The sequence below is a fragment of the Ornithorhynchus anatinus genome, chromosome 15, assembly GCF_004115215.2.
Source record: "Ornithorhynchus anatinus isolate Pmale09 chromosome 15, mOrnAna1.pri.v4, whole genome shotgun sequence".
Lineage (NCBI taxonomy): Eukaryota > Metazoa > Chordata > Mammalia > Monotremata > Ornithorhynchidae > Ornithorhynchus > Ornithorhynchus anatinus.
The window spans coordinates 20,701,225-20,718,592 of record NC_041742.1 but is presented as its reverse complement, the minus strand read 5'-3'; the positions used below and the strand labels follow the sequence as shown (position 1 = coordinate 20,718,592).

The 17,368-nt window shown below is 44.6% G+C and overlaps 1 protein-coding gene across 5 annotated transcripts in view; it reads right to left on the bottom strand.

Annotated features, from left to right (window-relative positions):
• Positions 1-8,993, bottom strand: part of SHROOM2 (shroom family member 2) — a 41,105-nt gene extending 32,112 nt beyond the window's left edge. For all 5 annotated transcript variants that reach the window (XM_039914156.1, XM_039914155.1, XM_039914157.1 and 2 more), the window contains exons 1-2: positions 6,392-8,993; positions 3,934-4,034 (exon numbers count right to left, since the gene is read on the bottom strand). In XM_039914156.1, the coding sequence (XP_039770090.1) occupies positions 3,934-4,034; positions 6,392-8,914 (2,624 nt within the window). In that variant the 5' untranslated portion in view covers positions 8,915-8,993. The remainder of the gene's footprint in view (positions 1-3,933; positions 4,035-6,391) is intronic.
• Positions 8,994-17,368: the final 8,375 nt, after the last annotated feature.

Below are 17,368 nucleotides of genomic sequence, written 5' to 3'. Positions count from 1 at the left end.
TGTTGGATAAATAAGTTACAATTTCCACTCTCTATTTCTCCTGTATAATTTTAAGCTGCCTGTGCCTACACCGACTCTACCCTCCCAAATGCTCAATACGGTTCTCCACACATAACAGGTGCTCAATAAATACAACTAGTGGATTGATAAGGAATTTGTCACCTTAAGAAGTTATAAAGGATGAAACAACTGGTAGGTTCAGGAGGGGTCTGGATAAATTTCTGGACACGAGGTCCATAATGGGTTACAAGAGGGCACAACGGAGATATAAAGGGAAATATTAGGGATGCTAAATACTGAGAGGGATGTCAAAGAGAACCCATCCCATTGCTGTTCTTAGTGTTTGGTTGCTTCTGCTGGAGACAGAGTAGTGAGCTTGTTGGACTGTTGGTTTGACTGGCTATTGGGCTTATGTGAAGCATCTCATCAAAGCAATATTTTAAACACAACGAAGTGCATTGAGAAATCTTCCTAAAAGTGAACTCAGTTCATTTTTAAAGTAGTTTACTTCAGAATCTATTATAGGTTCTGATGGACTTGACATGCAAAAAAATAGTGTCCTTCCCAGTTGCAGACACCTGGCCAGAATTTACTACCACTCCAACTGCTCAAGTAGATCATGAGAATCTGCTGACATAAAACTGAATTTGAATGGTCCTGAGGGCTATCACAGAAGACTGTACTTAGTGCTTGGGAGAGTACAATTCAGCTAGTAGAAACATTCCCTGATCACGATGAGTTTACAGTTTTGAGGGGGAGACAGACAATATTATAAGTAAATTAATCGCATATACGTACATAATTACTGAGGGGCTGGGGGGGGATGAATAAAGGGAGCAAGTCAGCCCTTAGAACAGTGCTTGATACAGAGTAAGAGCTTAACCACTATAAAAAATGTTCAAATATGTAAATAAATATAATTCCTTGTGGGCAAGAATCGTGTCTACCAACTGAATTGTCTTCTCCCAAGTGCTTAGTATAGTGTTCTGCACAGAGTAAGTGCTAAACACCAGTGATTGATGGATATACCAATAAATAAGAATGATTATATGTCTAGAAATGCTGATGACATGGAACACCTGTGCAAAAGGTACAAGAGAGTCCTAGTTTCCTCCAGCATAAAGATTTGGTCTTCTTCATCTAAATAAAAGGAAGATCTTTGCTCTAAATGTGGGCAGATAATCAGCTTCAAGATGAAATCATTAGCTTCAGTGAAATACAGGAAACTTATAAAATAAGAAAACTTCATCCCTAAGTTTGAGAGCAGAAGGTGCACTTTAGGAAGGCATCACAATTCCTGAGTGTTCCCAATGAGCTATAGTTGCATTCCTTCAGAAGGAGTTCTTCTCCTAGCACACCAGAAAATGGTCCCTCCAGAGGATGAGTGAAAGAGCAGGGCGGGGGAAATACATTGGGGGAAGATGGGAAGAGCAGCAAATGCCATCAAGTGCTTGGCACAATGCTCTACACATAGTAAGAGCTCAAAAAATACAACTGAATGAATATTAGAGGCAATGGGAGAGATGGCCAGAGAAGGCGGGGGTCAGACAGAAGGACCCAGAGAGGGGAAAAAGGAGAAGCAGCCAGAGAGTTAGTGGAGGCCTAAGAAGAAGAGACCCTGGGCTCTAATTTCAGCTCAGCCACTTGCCTGATTTGTGATTTTGGGAAAGTCACTTCAATTCTCTGTACCTCATCTTTCTCATCTGTAAAATGGGGATTCAATGCCTGTTCCTCCTCCTACTTAAGACTGTGAGTCCCTTGTGAGACAGGGACTGTCCACCCTGATTAATTGCATCTTACCCCCGCACTCAGAACAGTGTTTGACAAAGAGTAAGCATTTAAATGCAATTATAATGATAATAATAAGAAAACATTAATGGAAAAAAACAGCTGAATTTCCTAATTAATAAGACTTTAAACAATGGTTTTCATTAGATTTCAGAAAGTACTGCTTTAAATCCAGCTACTCAGGTAAACTGCACTCAAATACTCTTAGCATTGGCCATCAGAAATAATAAATTCACTTACTAAAGCCAAAAAAAGTTTAAGTTGTTTTTCAAATGCAAATCAATTATAAGGGCTAATCACTGATTTCATCTTACTTTATCATTTCATTTTTTATCAAGCTCCAATTTAAGAAAGCAGTAGCTCAAAGAATATTTTCTTCTCCACTAAGAACTGATTTACTTTTAAAAATACAAAAGTAGCCTCCATTTTCACAAATCTGTTAGAAAAGGAATGACTTCCTATCATGAAAGCCAAATTAGGCTGCTGGAGTCTGGATTCTAAAATTTCACTCACTTGGGTCACACGAGAGGAAATACAATTTTAAAAATGCCCATTTTAAGTTTTGTGCCGGAAAACAGAAACACTTCTGGAATCAATTTGGGGGGGGCAGTTAAATGGAGCATATTATACGGCAACTATAACAAATGAGACTCCTGCTCATTTTCATTTGGCCCTTCGCTAGTGATAATGCCATTAACACCAAATAAAAATACAGCCCGACATTACATCCATTCATTATCACTCAGCATCTATCCGAAGCTGCGGAATTAAACTCGCCAAGTGGAGGTTTTTAGTAGCAAAACCATATGTTTCCTTGACGGAGTTTTAAAGGCTCTGGAATCACCCTGAGCTGAGCAAAAACCCATGAATGAGAACACTTTATAAAACCCATCCCCGCAATGCGGTGCGGTGCCTGAATAATACGACTGCAACAGTACGTGGAAGAAGCCTACCGCTTAAAAAAAAAAAAAGGCTTACATCTGGTACCCAGTCACATGATGTATATGGATTTCACTATAATCAAAGCAGGGGTTGTGCGCCACACAAGCTGCTGAAGAGCTGGCGTAGGTGTATTATTCACGCTTTTCTTACCATGGGCCTTGAGTCTTAGAGTGAAAGGACTGTTAGAGATGCCGTCTTCCTACACAGACAGGCGTATACAGCCCAGGTTCTCTGGTCCTTCCTCCCTGGCTCCCAGTTCCCAAAGTACATGCCCGCTTGCTGCTCCTTTACCAAGCTTAAACAGTTGCAAAATACGCTTCCGGACTCGTGACAAAAATGAAATCTAAGCCTATAAACTGACTCCAAAGAAAAGCTTCGGGCGATTATTTAAACAAGAGCACTTCACATTCTGAAATGAGATGCCAAATTCACATTTTAACCCCTGCTTCTGCATTCACAATAGAAGAGATCATCGTACTGTGGACAGTTACCCTGGTTCCCAATTCCCATGGTTACAGTAAAAATGGACCCAGGGATTAAAATGACATGATATGATTTTTCCAAGCCACTGCTCCAATACGTGAAAAGGGCAGGATACAGTGAACATTTAAAAAGTTCTCTTTGCAGTGCTTTCAATTTCAGAATGAAACATTATAGTCTACCACTCGGGCATCATTTTCTCAAGCTGCTTTGATCTCTCTCTCTGGCATCAATTTATTTAGCAGATCTTTGAGAGGCAGAAAGTTTACTGATTAAAACTCTATTTAGAAACTCTTCTCCCTTTCCGAGTTCTGGCCTTAGAACTTACTCAGAACTTCATTTTATGGAACGAACAGTGTGTCACCAACACAGAAATAATACACAATGCTGAAAAATTCCTTTAGAAAAGCCAAGCATTTTTCAGCATTTAACTGATGAGGAAAATTAAATTGGATTTTTCTTTTCCTGTCCTAAGTCAGGGCCTCTCTGCACTAAAAATATTACAGCCAGCCATGCCACAATAGCAGTAGAAATCTCTTCTCCAGGAATTTTCCTACCAATTCAGTTGAGGTGGGGGTCATTCCAAAAGTGGCTATGCAGAAGCTTTTTGTGGGCTGAAAATAGTGCCATACTAAATCCATTTTTGGCTGGGCAAGGAAACAGATAATGCATCCACTTGAACAAAAGCATTGCTATGCCATAAAGAACCTAAAAGATACCTACCTCCAAGTGGAATTCCCCTCATCAGTCCTGGTTTTAGAGGAAATGGGCTCCCTATCTGCTCGATAATCCTCAGCCTGCCTTCTCACTCCAGCAGAGGCTTCCTGCAAAGGATAGTGCAGTAAGACACCAAGTCATCAGGTTTCAGTCTCAAGAAAATATATTATTTTGAAACCCCTTATTTGCGGGTTTGCTGTGCTTGAGTGTGCACGAAGTCAATAATGTTGCATGCTGTCTACAATCGGTGTGGCTCAAAAGGGAGGAAAACGCCAAGGGCCTCTCCTCTAGGGCACCAGGAAACCTACTCCCCCATTTGACTAGTACAGCCTACTCTCGTCTAGAAAACGGAAACCAGGAGAAAGCCTGGAAATCTCCATATCCTATATTTGTCAAAAATCAAGCATGCTAAATGCTAGTAAGCCTTCCAGTAAGCATACATTTTCTGAGACTTTGCAGATTCCAGTGGGCGGGGGCTGTTCATGCTTGCTCAGATTTTTAGAGCATGAAATTCTTGGAGGTCAATCTTAACAGTTTCACAAGTGGCATTCTTTTTTTCTACCAGAACGCAATATTTTAGAAACAATATGCTCCTACTAAATGCACATCTGGCCAACACCAAAAGCCACTGGACTACACTTCTTTAGAGAAGCCATTTAATGTTTTCAGTAAATAAATCTACCCGAATACCAACTTTTGAAAATCTCGCACACTGATCCAAAAAACTTTCTTCTGAAAGAAACAGTAAAGGCAGAAATTATCTGCATTGGTTAACCTAAAGATTCAAATCTCTTAATACCATTTAGATAAATTCTCTAGGATTCTAGATTCCAGGGCATCATTAGTTTCCTGCCAAAAGGAAAAGATGCTAGGAATTGCTGACTTCCAGAAGTCCAGGAAAGTGCTCCTCAACAGCAAGTAAGCTTCTGAAGGGCAGGGATCATGTCCATTCATTCTAGCGTACGGTACACTCTCAAATGAGGATGTGGGAGAAGCAGCGTGGCTCAGTGGAAAGAGCATGGGCTTGGGAGCCAGAGGTCATGGGTTCGAATCCCAGCTCTGCCACTTGTCAGCTGTGTGGCTGTGGGCAAGTCACTTAACTTCTCTGTGCCTCAGTTACCTCATCTGTAAAATGGGGATGAAGATTGTGAGCCTCATGTGGGACAACCTGATTACCTTGTATACCCCAGCACTTAGAACAGTGCTCTGCACATAGTAAGCGCTTAACAAATACCAACATTATTATTATTATTATCCCGACTCTACCACTTGTCTGCTGTGAGATCTTGGGCAAGCCACTTCACTTCTCTGTGCCTCAGCTTACCTCATCTGTCAAATGGGGATTAAGACTGTGAGCCCCATGTCGGACAACCTGCTTACCTTCTATCTACCCTAGTGCTTAGAACACTGCTTGGCATATCATAAGCGCTTAACAAATACTATCGTCTTTTTTATTATTATTATTATTAAATGCCTAGAACAGTGTTCTGCTCCAAGTAAACTCTCTATAAATACCCCTGATTGTTTTTTTTAATGGTATTTGTTAACTGTTTATTATGTGCTAGGCACACTGTACTAAGTGCTGGGGAATATGAGGTTGGGCACAGTACATGTCCCACATGGGCTCACAGACTTAATTCCCATTTTATAGATGAGGTAACTGAGGTGTAGATAACTTAAGTGATTTGCTCAAGGTCATACAGCAGAAAAGTGGAGGAGCAGGATTTCTAACCCAGGTCCTCTGACTCCCAGGCCTGTGCTCTTTCCACTAGGTCACGCTGAGAGAGGAATAAGATTCCTTAACAATGGCAGCTTAGATATTGGAACTGTGAATCTCTGAACTCTGCTAAAGGCTTAGATAAGGCAGCTCGCTAAAATGTATGCATATATCCTCCTTCCATTTATCTTCTATCACTTGTGCTCTTAGCTGGTTACTTCTCCTGCTGTGATGATGAATGTTGATTGAGTATTGTGCATTTTTCACCTACGTTATTAATAGATGGATGCCTTCCTTCACTTTCTTATAAGAAAAAAATAAACTTGTTTCAGAAATTCTGGTCTACCATTTTTGCTCCCTATTAAGGCAGCCACTGAACTAAAACTCGACTGACCAAAAAGTTGCTCCTTAAACATCCACCTAAATGCCTAGTCTTGCATTTCTCCATTTCTTTGGTCCCTCAGCGGGTCGGACGGAAGAGCTCAGAGTGCCAATAGGAGAGCCCGGGGCTGACAGGGATGAGGTGGAAAGGTGGGGGGTGAAGGATTAGTGTCGGACACCGGGAAGGATGACAAACTTGGGTGGCCGTTGGTGCCACGAGTCACCCTGCACCAGCTGGTCCTGGAGGCGGTCTACGGAAATATCTGGGCAAGTAGATGGATTAAACTAGACCCAGTAGAGAACCCTCCATTGGGGATGTTCTCCTTATTAAAAACTCGATCTCTCTGACAGACCCAAATGTTTTACCTGTTTGTAGTGATCTGTGGAGGGAGAGGACCTGGATCGTTCATGTACATATTGGGGTTTCTCGTTCTGTTCCAGGACCACATCCAGGATGTCATCGGCCGAGTGGTACCTTCCTGAGCTCCTTGCTTCTAAGGGCTTTCTCTGTTCTTTCCAGGAAGCCTGGTACTCTGCGAAGGTCCCCAGCCTCTGAGGCTGCTGGCAATTTTCCACCTCATGGGCCCGACTACTGCCAGAGCTCAAGCCCTCTCCGAAAGAGGCTGTCCGGGTTTTCTTCTGGTGCCAGTCCGTTCCCTCGGGCCCGTGGACTTTTCCAGTCGGCGGACCTTTCCACGGGCCAGAGGCAGTTGGGTTCTGGGCAGGTCGCTGGTGGGAGGGCTTACTGGTCTCCTCAAAAAACTTCCACCTATCAGCAAAAGAGGCCAGGGTTTCCTCAGATGTGTCGGGACGACGGCGCGGGTTGTATCCCTCAGAGATGCCCACCTCGTGGATCTTCTCCGGCTCGGAGTACGACCTCAGTTTCTGCTCTGCTGTGAAGCGCCTCCGGCCTCCAACGCGGGAGATGGGCGGCAGCCCTATCCCCGAGGAGGCTGGCTTAGACCGGCTGACTCCCTGGAGGCGGGAGTTGGTCTCGGGATCCAGGGGCCGACAGGAGGAGGAACCGCAGCTACCGAGCCCGTGCTCCGAGGACCTCGGATAATGCCCGGCAGGGCTGCCCTCTAGGTCTCGCCTTTGGAAGGAAGTGGCTCGGAGGACCCTGGCTTGGGCCTCCTGCAAATGGCCCCTGTAGGTGCTGGGAAAAGAGTCATCCCCAGACTCCGGTTTCCAGGGATCTCCGCATTCCTCAGTTTCACTCTCCCCAGTCAAGCTAGCCGTGCTTTTGCTTTTCTGCAGCTTCGCACGCCTCATCTGAATCTCGTTCCTCAGGGTTGTTGCAAACCGATCACTCCTTCGGGCCTGTTTGCCCACCTGGCCATCGAACGGGGGCGGTTTGTCTGGTCTAGCCCCTGGGCAATGTTCGGGCTGGCTTTTTCCTTCTTGAGCTAAGGAGTGTAACATGGGTGTCTTGCGGGGAGAGATCTTGTCGCTTTCCTCCTCGGCCCACTTGAAGTCTGAACGGCAAGGTCGGCTTTGAAGAGAAGTGTCGTTGGGCCTCGTGTAGTCTTGCTGACAGAGGCTATCACTTCTGCGGTTTCCCTCAAAATCGGCATCCGGGATCTGCCGATTAGTTTCGTTGACACGACTGGCTCCCCGGATGTCTCCCAAGCCCTCTGACCAACCTTCCTCTCCACCGTCTGCCCGGCAAGAACTGCTCCTCTCGCAGATATCTACAAGCTCACAGTTTTGAGGTAGAGAGTATTTGGTTCTTTGGCCGGTTGCGGGTGCGGTGGGGTTTTCATACGGGGCCAGAAGCATGTCAGCTCCTGACGAGGGCTTCCAACATTCGTCTTTGAGCTGCAGTGGCTGAGAACTTCCCTGAGTTGGCTGTTTGGTCGCTACACTGTAAAAGCGACTCTGTCCAGTGATCTCCAACATTTGGTCAGTGGCACAGTCGGCAGGAAGGGCGGCACCGACTCGTCTAATTTGGGTCGGACTGCGGCCGCAAAAACGCTCAGTAGAGGGCTCGGGCTGGCCACCACAATGGGCCGGCTTTCTCAGTTCTTTAGGGGCTGCGGAGACCCGAGGGTGGTGAAAGAAAGTGCTTTCGTCGCTGAACTGGCGCTGGTGATGGAAACCGTAAGCTGGTTGTGCAAAACGAACATCTGTGCTGGACAAAGACGCTTGGAGACTGGGGTTGGTCCCCGGGTTGCTGTTACACGGGTCATCCGAGGAGAGGAAGGTGCGGTCCAGACTGAGATCAGACAGGTATATCGAGTGAGCGATCCTTTTCCCCTCCGCGCTCCTGTCGCTCACTCGTACCGGTCTTCGCTGCTGATCTGCAGTTTCGGACAGCCACTCGTTCCCGGGCTGAGCTCGGGTCGGAACCGTAAAGTGCTGGGTGCTGGTGGCCTCTGAGGAGGTTGGACCCTGGGTCTTCTCGAGCCCTTTGGTAGCAGCGAAGCTATCGCTCCGGAGGGGCGGAGGAGGGGGTGGCGGCGAACGGGACGTCCTTTTCTTCTCGGGAACGTACCAGACGGGCCCAAAATTGGATCTTCCCGAACCTGAGAACCTGGGCTCGGGAATGTCATCTGGTCTTGGACTGTTGCTTAGCTCCCACGGAACGGGAGGGGGCCAAGAGGCTAGCCGTTCTCCTCCGCTTGGAGCATTGTCGCCCAGAGCCTGGAGAGGCTTGCCGTTCCCGGACCTGGCCGAGTCCCACTGGGCCACTTTGTAGAGCACGTTCTCCGTCGAGGTGGCGTCCGTCTTCGACAGGGTGTGGTTGGGCGTGCCAGAGTTCAGAGAGAAGGAGCCGTAGGCAGAGTCCCGCTGGTTTTGGTGGCTGAGACGGTCGATGCTGCTATTGGATTTGGTCGCGGAAAGTCGCCCGTAGGCATAAGGTTGGGAAGGGTGGCCCAAACTGTCCATGCTTCCCAGGGAACTGAAATGGTCGGAAGTGCGATGTAGATTTGTCTGGTCCCAAGAGCTTGATAGGTCATGGGAGGAAGAGCTGTAAAAGAACAGAGGACCAGAATAATATTAATTAGTATGGCATTTGTTAAGCACTTACTATGTGCCAGGAACTGTACTAAGCTCTGGGGTGGATACAACCAAAATCGGATTGGACACAGTCCCTGTTCCAAGTGGGCCTTACAGTCTCAAAACCCATTTTATAGATGAGGTAACAGGTACAGAGAGCTGACTTGCCCAAGGACACATATCAGACAAGTGGCAGAGCTGGGATTAGAAATCATGACCTTCTGATTTCTCATGTTTTGGAAACAGGGACATTCTAGGGGCCAAGGCTAGAAAAATGCTTTTGCAGAAAATGAACAGTACCCTGCATTCACATGCCCAGATGTTATTCCATGGGGGATTTTTAAAATCCTCCTAATTATATAGTCACGTCAGCATTACCTATAATATGGGAAGTGAACTTGTTTATGACCTCCGTACCCTCCCAAGCACTTTGTATGGTGCTCTACACTCGGTAAGCACTTCATAAATACATCGACTGACTGACTGATTCTTAAATCCTTTTCTCCTAACTTTCCCATCACTGTTCCCAACACCACCACTGGGCAGGGAATGTGTCTGTTCTACTGTACTCTCCCAAGGGCCTAGTACAATGCTCTGCACACATTAAGCACTCAATAAATATAACCGACTGACTGCCTGCCTCAAGCCCATAAGCTTGGCATTATCCTTGAATCCTTTCTCTCTTTTGCCCCGCATAATGGCAGGCACCAAATCCTGTCATTTCCAACATCACAACATCTCCAGGATCTGCCTGTTCCTCTCCAAACTGCCATCAGATCTGTTTGAGCCCGTCATATCTTGACTCAACTACTGCATCAGCCTCCCTGATGCAGACCTCCCTCCTTCCAGTCTCTCCCCTCTCTAGTCCATACTTTTCTCTGCTCCCTGGATCATTTCCCTAGAACATTGGTTTGCACACACCTCCCCACATCGCAAAACTCTAGCATGACTGCCCATTCTTCTTCACATCAAGCAGAAACTCTTTCTCTCTCCCTCTTATTCTCGCTCCTTTCCCACTACAACCCATATCACAATCTCTGATCCTCTCAAATCAACCTACTCACTGTACCCTGATCTCTTGTCACCTCATCACTGACCTTCTGCTTATGCCCTCCCTTCTGCTTCGAAGGGCGACAGAATTGCCGACCGGATCATTTGACTAATATGCAATGGAATCCACGGACTACTCAGGAAGGGAGATGTTAGTTCCCTGGTCATCAAGAGGGTACCCGCCACCTGGCCCCTGGAGGATCACCCAAGAGAGAGGCGGAAAGAGAGCTCAGGCTTCGTCTGGCCAACACGGGGCAAGAGACGGAGTCGCCATGTTAGCTCTAATGTTGGCCCCTTCTGACTTAAAGAGTGGTATGGGTTAGCTACGCCTACCGATCACATCCCTAAAGTTACGGGTGCCAAGCCTGTCTCTTTAGAGGAGCCAATCCTCCCTCTCCTCTACCACTCTGGCTAAAGCAGCGTGACCTAAGGGAAAAACCATGCGATTATAATAATAATGTTGGTATTTTGGTGGACAATCATTTCTGAGACTTGGCAAAGGTGCCATTTTATCCGATTATGACACTTGGCCAGCCCCTTGCTAGAGAGTGAAAACAGGTCCTCTGTTTTGATTTAAAAATGCCTTTCAGGGAGACAAAATATTTGCACACTCCTTCATCAGTCTGATTCCTTTCAGAGAACCCAAAGCAGAGTCAAATGGTGGTAACTGTGTTTTGAATACCAAAGGAAATAATATACAGTCTATTCTAACTGAAAAGACTTGTCAAGTGAACTGTAATAGAGATCAAATAACAGTAAGTTATTTCACCAATTCATTTGTGAAAACTGCTGCCTTTAAGATCCCGGTAGGGATTTTTTCTCCTTTCTACACGAGACTATCTCCCTTTACATTTTAGAGAGATCCTTTAGGATTTTACATATCCTTCCTTCATTCCTTGGAAGTTCTGAACGATGGAATTTGGGGTACAAACCCTAAATAATCAGAAGGAGATAGCTTTGGCTCTTTAACGGCTAGGTGAATATAAGATTTCTCAGGTTACTTATAAATAGAAATAGATTTTGAGATGACACCAATGACCGATATGTAAAGCAGGGTATCCCCAATACCATCTTCTCTGATCGAATAATTTCCAAAGGTCTTTCAGTGATCTCTCTCCTTCTCCTTGATGGGACAGAATTAAAGAGAGTTGAGATTGAGTATCTATATGGTAAGATTTTGCCACGGTTTGAAAATGAACTCCTTTTTACCCTATAAGCAAACTACCAGTCTCAAGAGAAATGAAGAAAATACAGTCTGTGATTGATTTTCTGGATTTCTTTTTTCATTCTTATACAAACTTACTCAACCATAAATGGCCAGGACCATAAGTGAACTTCGCTGAGAGTGGCATCATCTTCTAACGTGAAAGAAAATTCTGTGTATTTATATACAGCCATAAGACGTATTCTCTCACTTATCAGAGTGACGTACACTCCGAGGGACTTTCATCGATAAAAACAATTCAAAAGAATAAAACATTGACTAGAGTGTAAGCTCCTCATGGGCAGGGAATGGGTCGCTTATTCGTTTTGTGCTTCCTACATACCTCTCACACACACAAAAATAAGAAAAAAAATTTTGTTTGGCATTTACTATGAGCCACACATATGCAGTGCCTGCTGAGGTAGATGGAAGATAATCAGGTCAGACACAGCCCCTGTCTCACATGGTGCTCACAAGCTAAGTAAGAGGGATAACAGGTATATCATCCCTATTTTATAGCTCAGGGAAGTGAGGCACAGAGAAGTTAAGTGACCTGCCCAAGTTCACCCAGCAGGCAAGTGGCACAGCCGGGATTAGGACCCAGGTCCTCTGACTTGCAGGCTCATGTTCTTTCCACCAGGCAAGTCTGCTTCTCTGCACTCTCCCCATCTTCAAAGCCTTATGGAAATCAAATTTCTTTCAGGAAGCCTTCCCTGACTAACTTCTCAAATTCCCACCCTATTTTCCTCCCTTATGTCTTACACGGGCACTTAGTCTCACCCCCTAAGCGATTAGATACTTCCCCAAACAGCTCCTATGTACACATCCTTTTACTTGATTACTTTCCTTGTTTGTAATTTATTTAGTATCTGTCTCCCTCACTAAGATTGGAAGATTCTTAAGGGCAAGGATCATGTCAAGCGTTTAGTATGGTGCCATGCAGTTAGCATACTGTTCTGCACACAGTAAGTGCTCAATAAATACGAATGAGTACCATTACTGCAACCATTATTATCAATCAACAAAACTAACTGAATTACAGCTTAATGTTTGCATAACATTGCATATGCACTTGGGAAAGTACAATAAGAGAGTATGTGTGTGTGACATCTCAGAGTACGTGTGTGTGTGTTCGTATAGACAGATAGATAAATATATATATTCAAAGTGTTCCTTGGGTCCATGAAACATTTGCTTACTTTCCGTTCCCCCCGAAATAAATACAAAAACAATGACAGTAATATTAATAGTAATAATAATAATGAAAAAGACTACATACCTGCTATGGTATCGGGAATGCCAAGAAGTGCAAGTGTTGACTGAGACTTGTTGAGCTGCCCCTGGGTCAGGATGACTGTCTGTGAATTTGGTGGCATGCCATGAGTGGGGCCTGCAGCTCGTCTCGTTCCTTCTGGAAACAAGCACAAAAGAGTCCTGGGCATGAATGGACCGCTAATAATACTAATAGTAAAAAAAAAAAACTGTGACATTTGTCAAGCACTTACTACGAAACAAGTTCTGTCCTAAGCAGTGGATTAGATGCAAGATAAGAGAGTTGGACACAGTCCCTGTCTCACATGGGGCTCACAGTTTAAGTAAGAGAGACAACAGGCATTTATCCTGCCCGTGGCTCAGTGGAAAGAGCACGGGTTTTGGAGTCAGAGGTCATGGGTTCGAATCCCGGCTCTGCCACGTGTCAGCTGTGTGACTGTGGGCAAGTCACTTAACTTCTCTATGCCTCGGTTACCTTATCTGTAAAATGGGGATTAAGACTGTGAATCTCACGTGGGACAACCTGATTCCCCTGTGTCTACCCCAGCGCTTAGAACAGTGCTCTGCCCATAGTAAGCGCTTAACAAATACCAACATTATTATTAGCACTTATGCACACTTTCAGAATTTATTTTAATGTCTGTCTCTGCCCCGCTTTACTTTAAGCTCCTGGAAGGCATGGATCAGGTCTACTTACCTTACTGGGCTCTCCCAAGTGCTTAATATAGTGCTCTGAACTGTGTGATCAAGAAATATGGATGATAAGTTGAGGGAGACAGAGGAGCACTTGGATGTGCGTCACCTAGCTCCAGGTCACGGAAGATTCTCTAGGAATGATGGGCCCTTGATGGCGCTGAGTCTGCGAACTCCCCACAGTTAAAAGACTGTGGATCCTGGAAAAACCAGGGCTGTACTAGAAAACAGTGCACCACACAAATATGGCCTACTGGAAAGAGCATGGGAGTCAGCGATTCTTGCTTCTAATTGTGGCTCCGCCACTTACCTGCTTTATGACCTGGGGCAAATCACTTCACTTCTCTATGCCTCAGTTCTCTGACCTGCAAATTGGGGATTCAATGATATCTGTTCTCTCTCCTACTTAGACTATGAGCGCCGTGGGGACTGATGACCTGGTATCTATGCCAATGCTTGGCATGAAAGTGCTTAACAAATACCACAATTATTATTATTATTACAAATAAGTAAACAGATGCACCCATTTTGGTGCCGTGGATGGCTTGGATAAGCTCAACTAATCAGTCAATCAATCAATGATATTGAGTGCTGACAGTGTGCAAAGCACTGTGCTAAACATTTGGGAACATACAACAGAGCTGGCGTCACGCTCCCTGCCTACAAGGAGCTTACACCTTAGTCAGACCATCATTACCAGAATTGGTCAACAGTATTTCGGTGACAAGTCTGGGCTGTGGTTCTGGGAATACCTGACAGTTTAATGCAGCTATGACCTGTCAAATCTCCAAGCTCTCAGGTCAAGGTTTAGCCTATCCTGTTCCTAGCAGCCGCAATTTCAAGAAACTGAGAAAAACCAAGCAATATCCAATCTCTGCATGACTTCTTTATAAGTCAACAGTATTTTATTGAGCACTTACTGTGCACAGAGCACTGTACTAAGAGCTTGGGAAAGTACATTCCAACAGAGCTGGTAAATAGTAACCCTGTCCACAAAGTGCTTACAGTCTACAGAGGGAAACCTGATGAATAATCCACTCATTTTTAATGAGATTAGTTCATCTACATAGGCAAAATGGGGAATAGATGAAGACTAGCATCACAGTTATGTCCGGAATGGAGCTTGTCTTTTTTTCTTTCTTCTTCCTTACACTTTTGGCACTATAAAAATCTGATTGAGCAACAAACTCTGGTATTTGTTTAGCACTTACTACGTGCCAAGCACTGGGCTATGAACTGGGCTAGATACAGTTAAAATCAGATAAGACAGTCTCTGTCTCATACAGGGTTCAGAATCCAAGGGGTGAGGGAGGATCCTTATTTTAGAGATTTAATCCCTATTTTTATCAACCAGTGGTGCTTATTTTTAAAAAGAATAATAATTGTGGCATTTGTTAAGCACTTATTTTGTGTCAAAGACTGGGCTAAGCACCGGGGTATATCAATCAATCACTTGGTATTTATTTCAATAAATAAATATTGTGGAGCACTGTACTAAGCACTTAGAAAAGTACAACACAACAGAATTAGCAGATATGTTCTCTGCCTGTGATGAGCTACATTGCAGTCATAGAAATAATGGCTGTCCCACAAGGGGCTCAGTCTAAAGAGAGGGGTAAACAGTTATCTAATCCCTGTTATACGGAGAAGGAAACTGAGCCACAGAAAAGATAAGGATTGCTCAAGGTCACACAGTAGGCAAGTGTCAGAGCTAGGATTAGAACCCAGGTCTCCAAATTCCTAGACCTGAGCTCTGTCCACCAGGCCAGCCTGCTTCTTTTTCAAGTGTTTTTAAGTTCTGATTTCTAAAGGAGGAGCAGCTGGCTAAAATATTGACAGGAGAAAGTTTTCCTAGGTTTGGCACAAGGGAGAAAGTGTGACGACAGAGAAAGACATGACAAGAGGCCTACCACAACCAGGTAGATTTCTTTTCGACAAATGGTACAACTGGAGGAGGAAATGATTAAGATGGAGGTGCATGAATTCCACAATGACTTTAGGTGGCCAGGAAAAAAGAAAAAAAAAATGAGCCACATTCATCCAACGGTGGAAATCACAGGTTAAAAACAAATACTGTACCTCATAGAACTTCTCAAAATCTTCACAAGAAAGGTCCTGGCCACATGAATGTCATTTTCAGAAGGCATTTTCTGAGTTATAATATCCACCAGCTGTTTCATCTTCCTGAGCAGTCAAGCAGGGAGAGACATAAACTAAACTGATTTGGGGCTGGAGGCGAAAATGTCCAGGAAGAAATGATTCCCACTTGGCGCGTATGGTGTGGATTCCCTAGCTGCCATCTATTTGGAAATACATGGAGTGGAAGGTGTGGCATGCTACATTAGAAGACTGAGAACTCAACCTGAAAGCTTGTGCTTTCTTCCTCCAAAAGGCAGACTTCAAAGCAAATCTAATAGTTAGGGCATTCACTTGACCTTTCCTTACTTCAGGCAGAATGACAAGAAAACCATCACTGTTAGAACATTCAAGGAATCTCACTGCAAATCAATGCAGAGAAGAGGGAAATATTAATCAATCAACGGTGTTTTTTGTGCGTTTACTGGGTGCAAACCAAAAAATGTGAAACATTGTTCTCTGCTGTTCCACTCACATCTAAAACTTTAGTGAAAAGAAAAATGCCGTGAAATTTTGCAAGCAAACAGTTCCATGCTACCCCCTTGTGGAATCCTATTTCGCTACACCTTCCAGCTCTGACTCCTTTCTTCCTTTACCACTGGAACAACTGGAATAATAATAATTATAATAATAATTATTACTGTGGTATTACTGGCAGGAAGGACGCATCAAGTCCACTACATCTCCCGCGATAGTGCAGCCCAGCCCAGCCCTGCCCAAAGGTCACAAGACTGATAGCAAAGTGGAGGCCGAGTGGAGGGAAAGGAAAGGGGGCCGGAAGGATGGGAGATCAAAAGAGAGTGCCAGTTGAGCCAGTTCGTAACGTCTAGTGAATAGACCTTCCCTGCTGAAAGGCATCACCAAGGGAGCACACCTGTGGAAGGAACCAAAATGTCTCCCCACCACGTTTCCATCCAAAGTTGCCAAGTGACCCACCAGCTGAACTGTGGGATGCACTGTTGGGTTTCATTTTCTCACTTTAAGGTCCAAATTTCACCGACTTTAGGGAGTAAAATCTAAAGATGCATATCTGATTTTCTGGGTAGTTGTCATTTCTGCCTCTGAGACTCACTATCACTGCATTCAGTTTACACAATTACAGCAATGAAACTTCTCCCTCTTCTGGTGTCTGAAATCCCTAAGAAGCCTGAAATCATTGAGCAAGCATCCTGAGCCTTCCAAGTTTTCAGCACAAGCTTCAAAAGCAACCATTTCCAAGCTACCACAAATGTACAACCAGAGAAAAATACTGAGCGTGGAGTTTTTAGGACAAGAGGAGACTAAATAATGATAAAAGTAATAATAAGAGGGGTATTTGTAGAGAATTTACTATGTGCCAAAGCCTGGAGTAGATACAATCCAATCATTTCAGACCCAATCCCTGTCCCACATGGGGTTTACAGACAAAAGAAGGGGAGAACAGGTATTCAACCTCCATTTTACCTAGAGGAAACTGGCACAGAGAAGCTGAATGACTCGCCCAAAGTCACAGAGCAGGAAAGTGTCAGAGGAGAGATTAGAACCCAGGCTCCTTGACTTGCAGCCCTCTTTCCTGTAGGTTTTGCTGCTTTCTCAGCCTACAAGGTACTATACCCCCCTGCAACCCTTGAAGAAAAATGGATGGGGCTGTTTGAACTTTCTGGCCAAGCACTGATTTGGGCTCAGATTATATTCCTTTCACAGATCCCCTAGGCTACAACATCAATGCTGGCCAGTCCTGTCCTCTCTCTCTCTATTTTCAGAGTTCTTTAAAATGGATGCTGGTAAACTTGTAAGTGGAAGAAAATGAGAGGGGAATTAAACCATGTCCAAATCATAGCACTGGCTGCCAATCTAAAATAAAACCCTCTCCAGTTTCAACTTCTACTGAGTACTTTTGACCATACGGCTCAGGAAGTAAGCTCACTGTGGGCAGGGGATGGATCTGTTGCACTGTTGTATTTAGTACTCTCCCAAGTGCTTACTGCAGTGCTCTGCACACAGTAAGC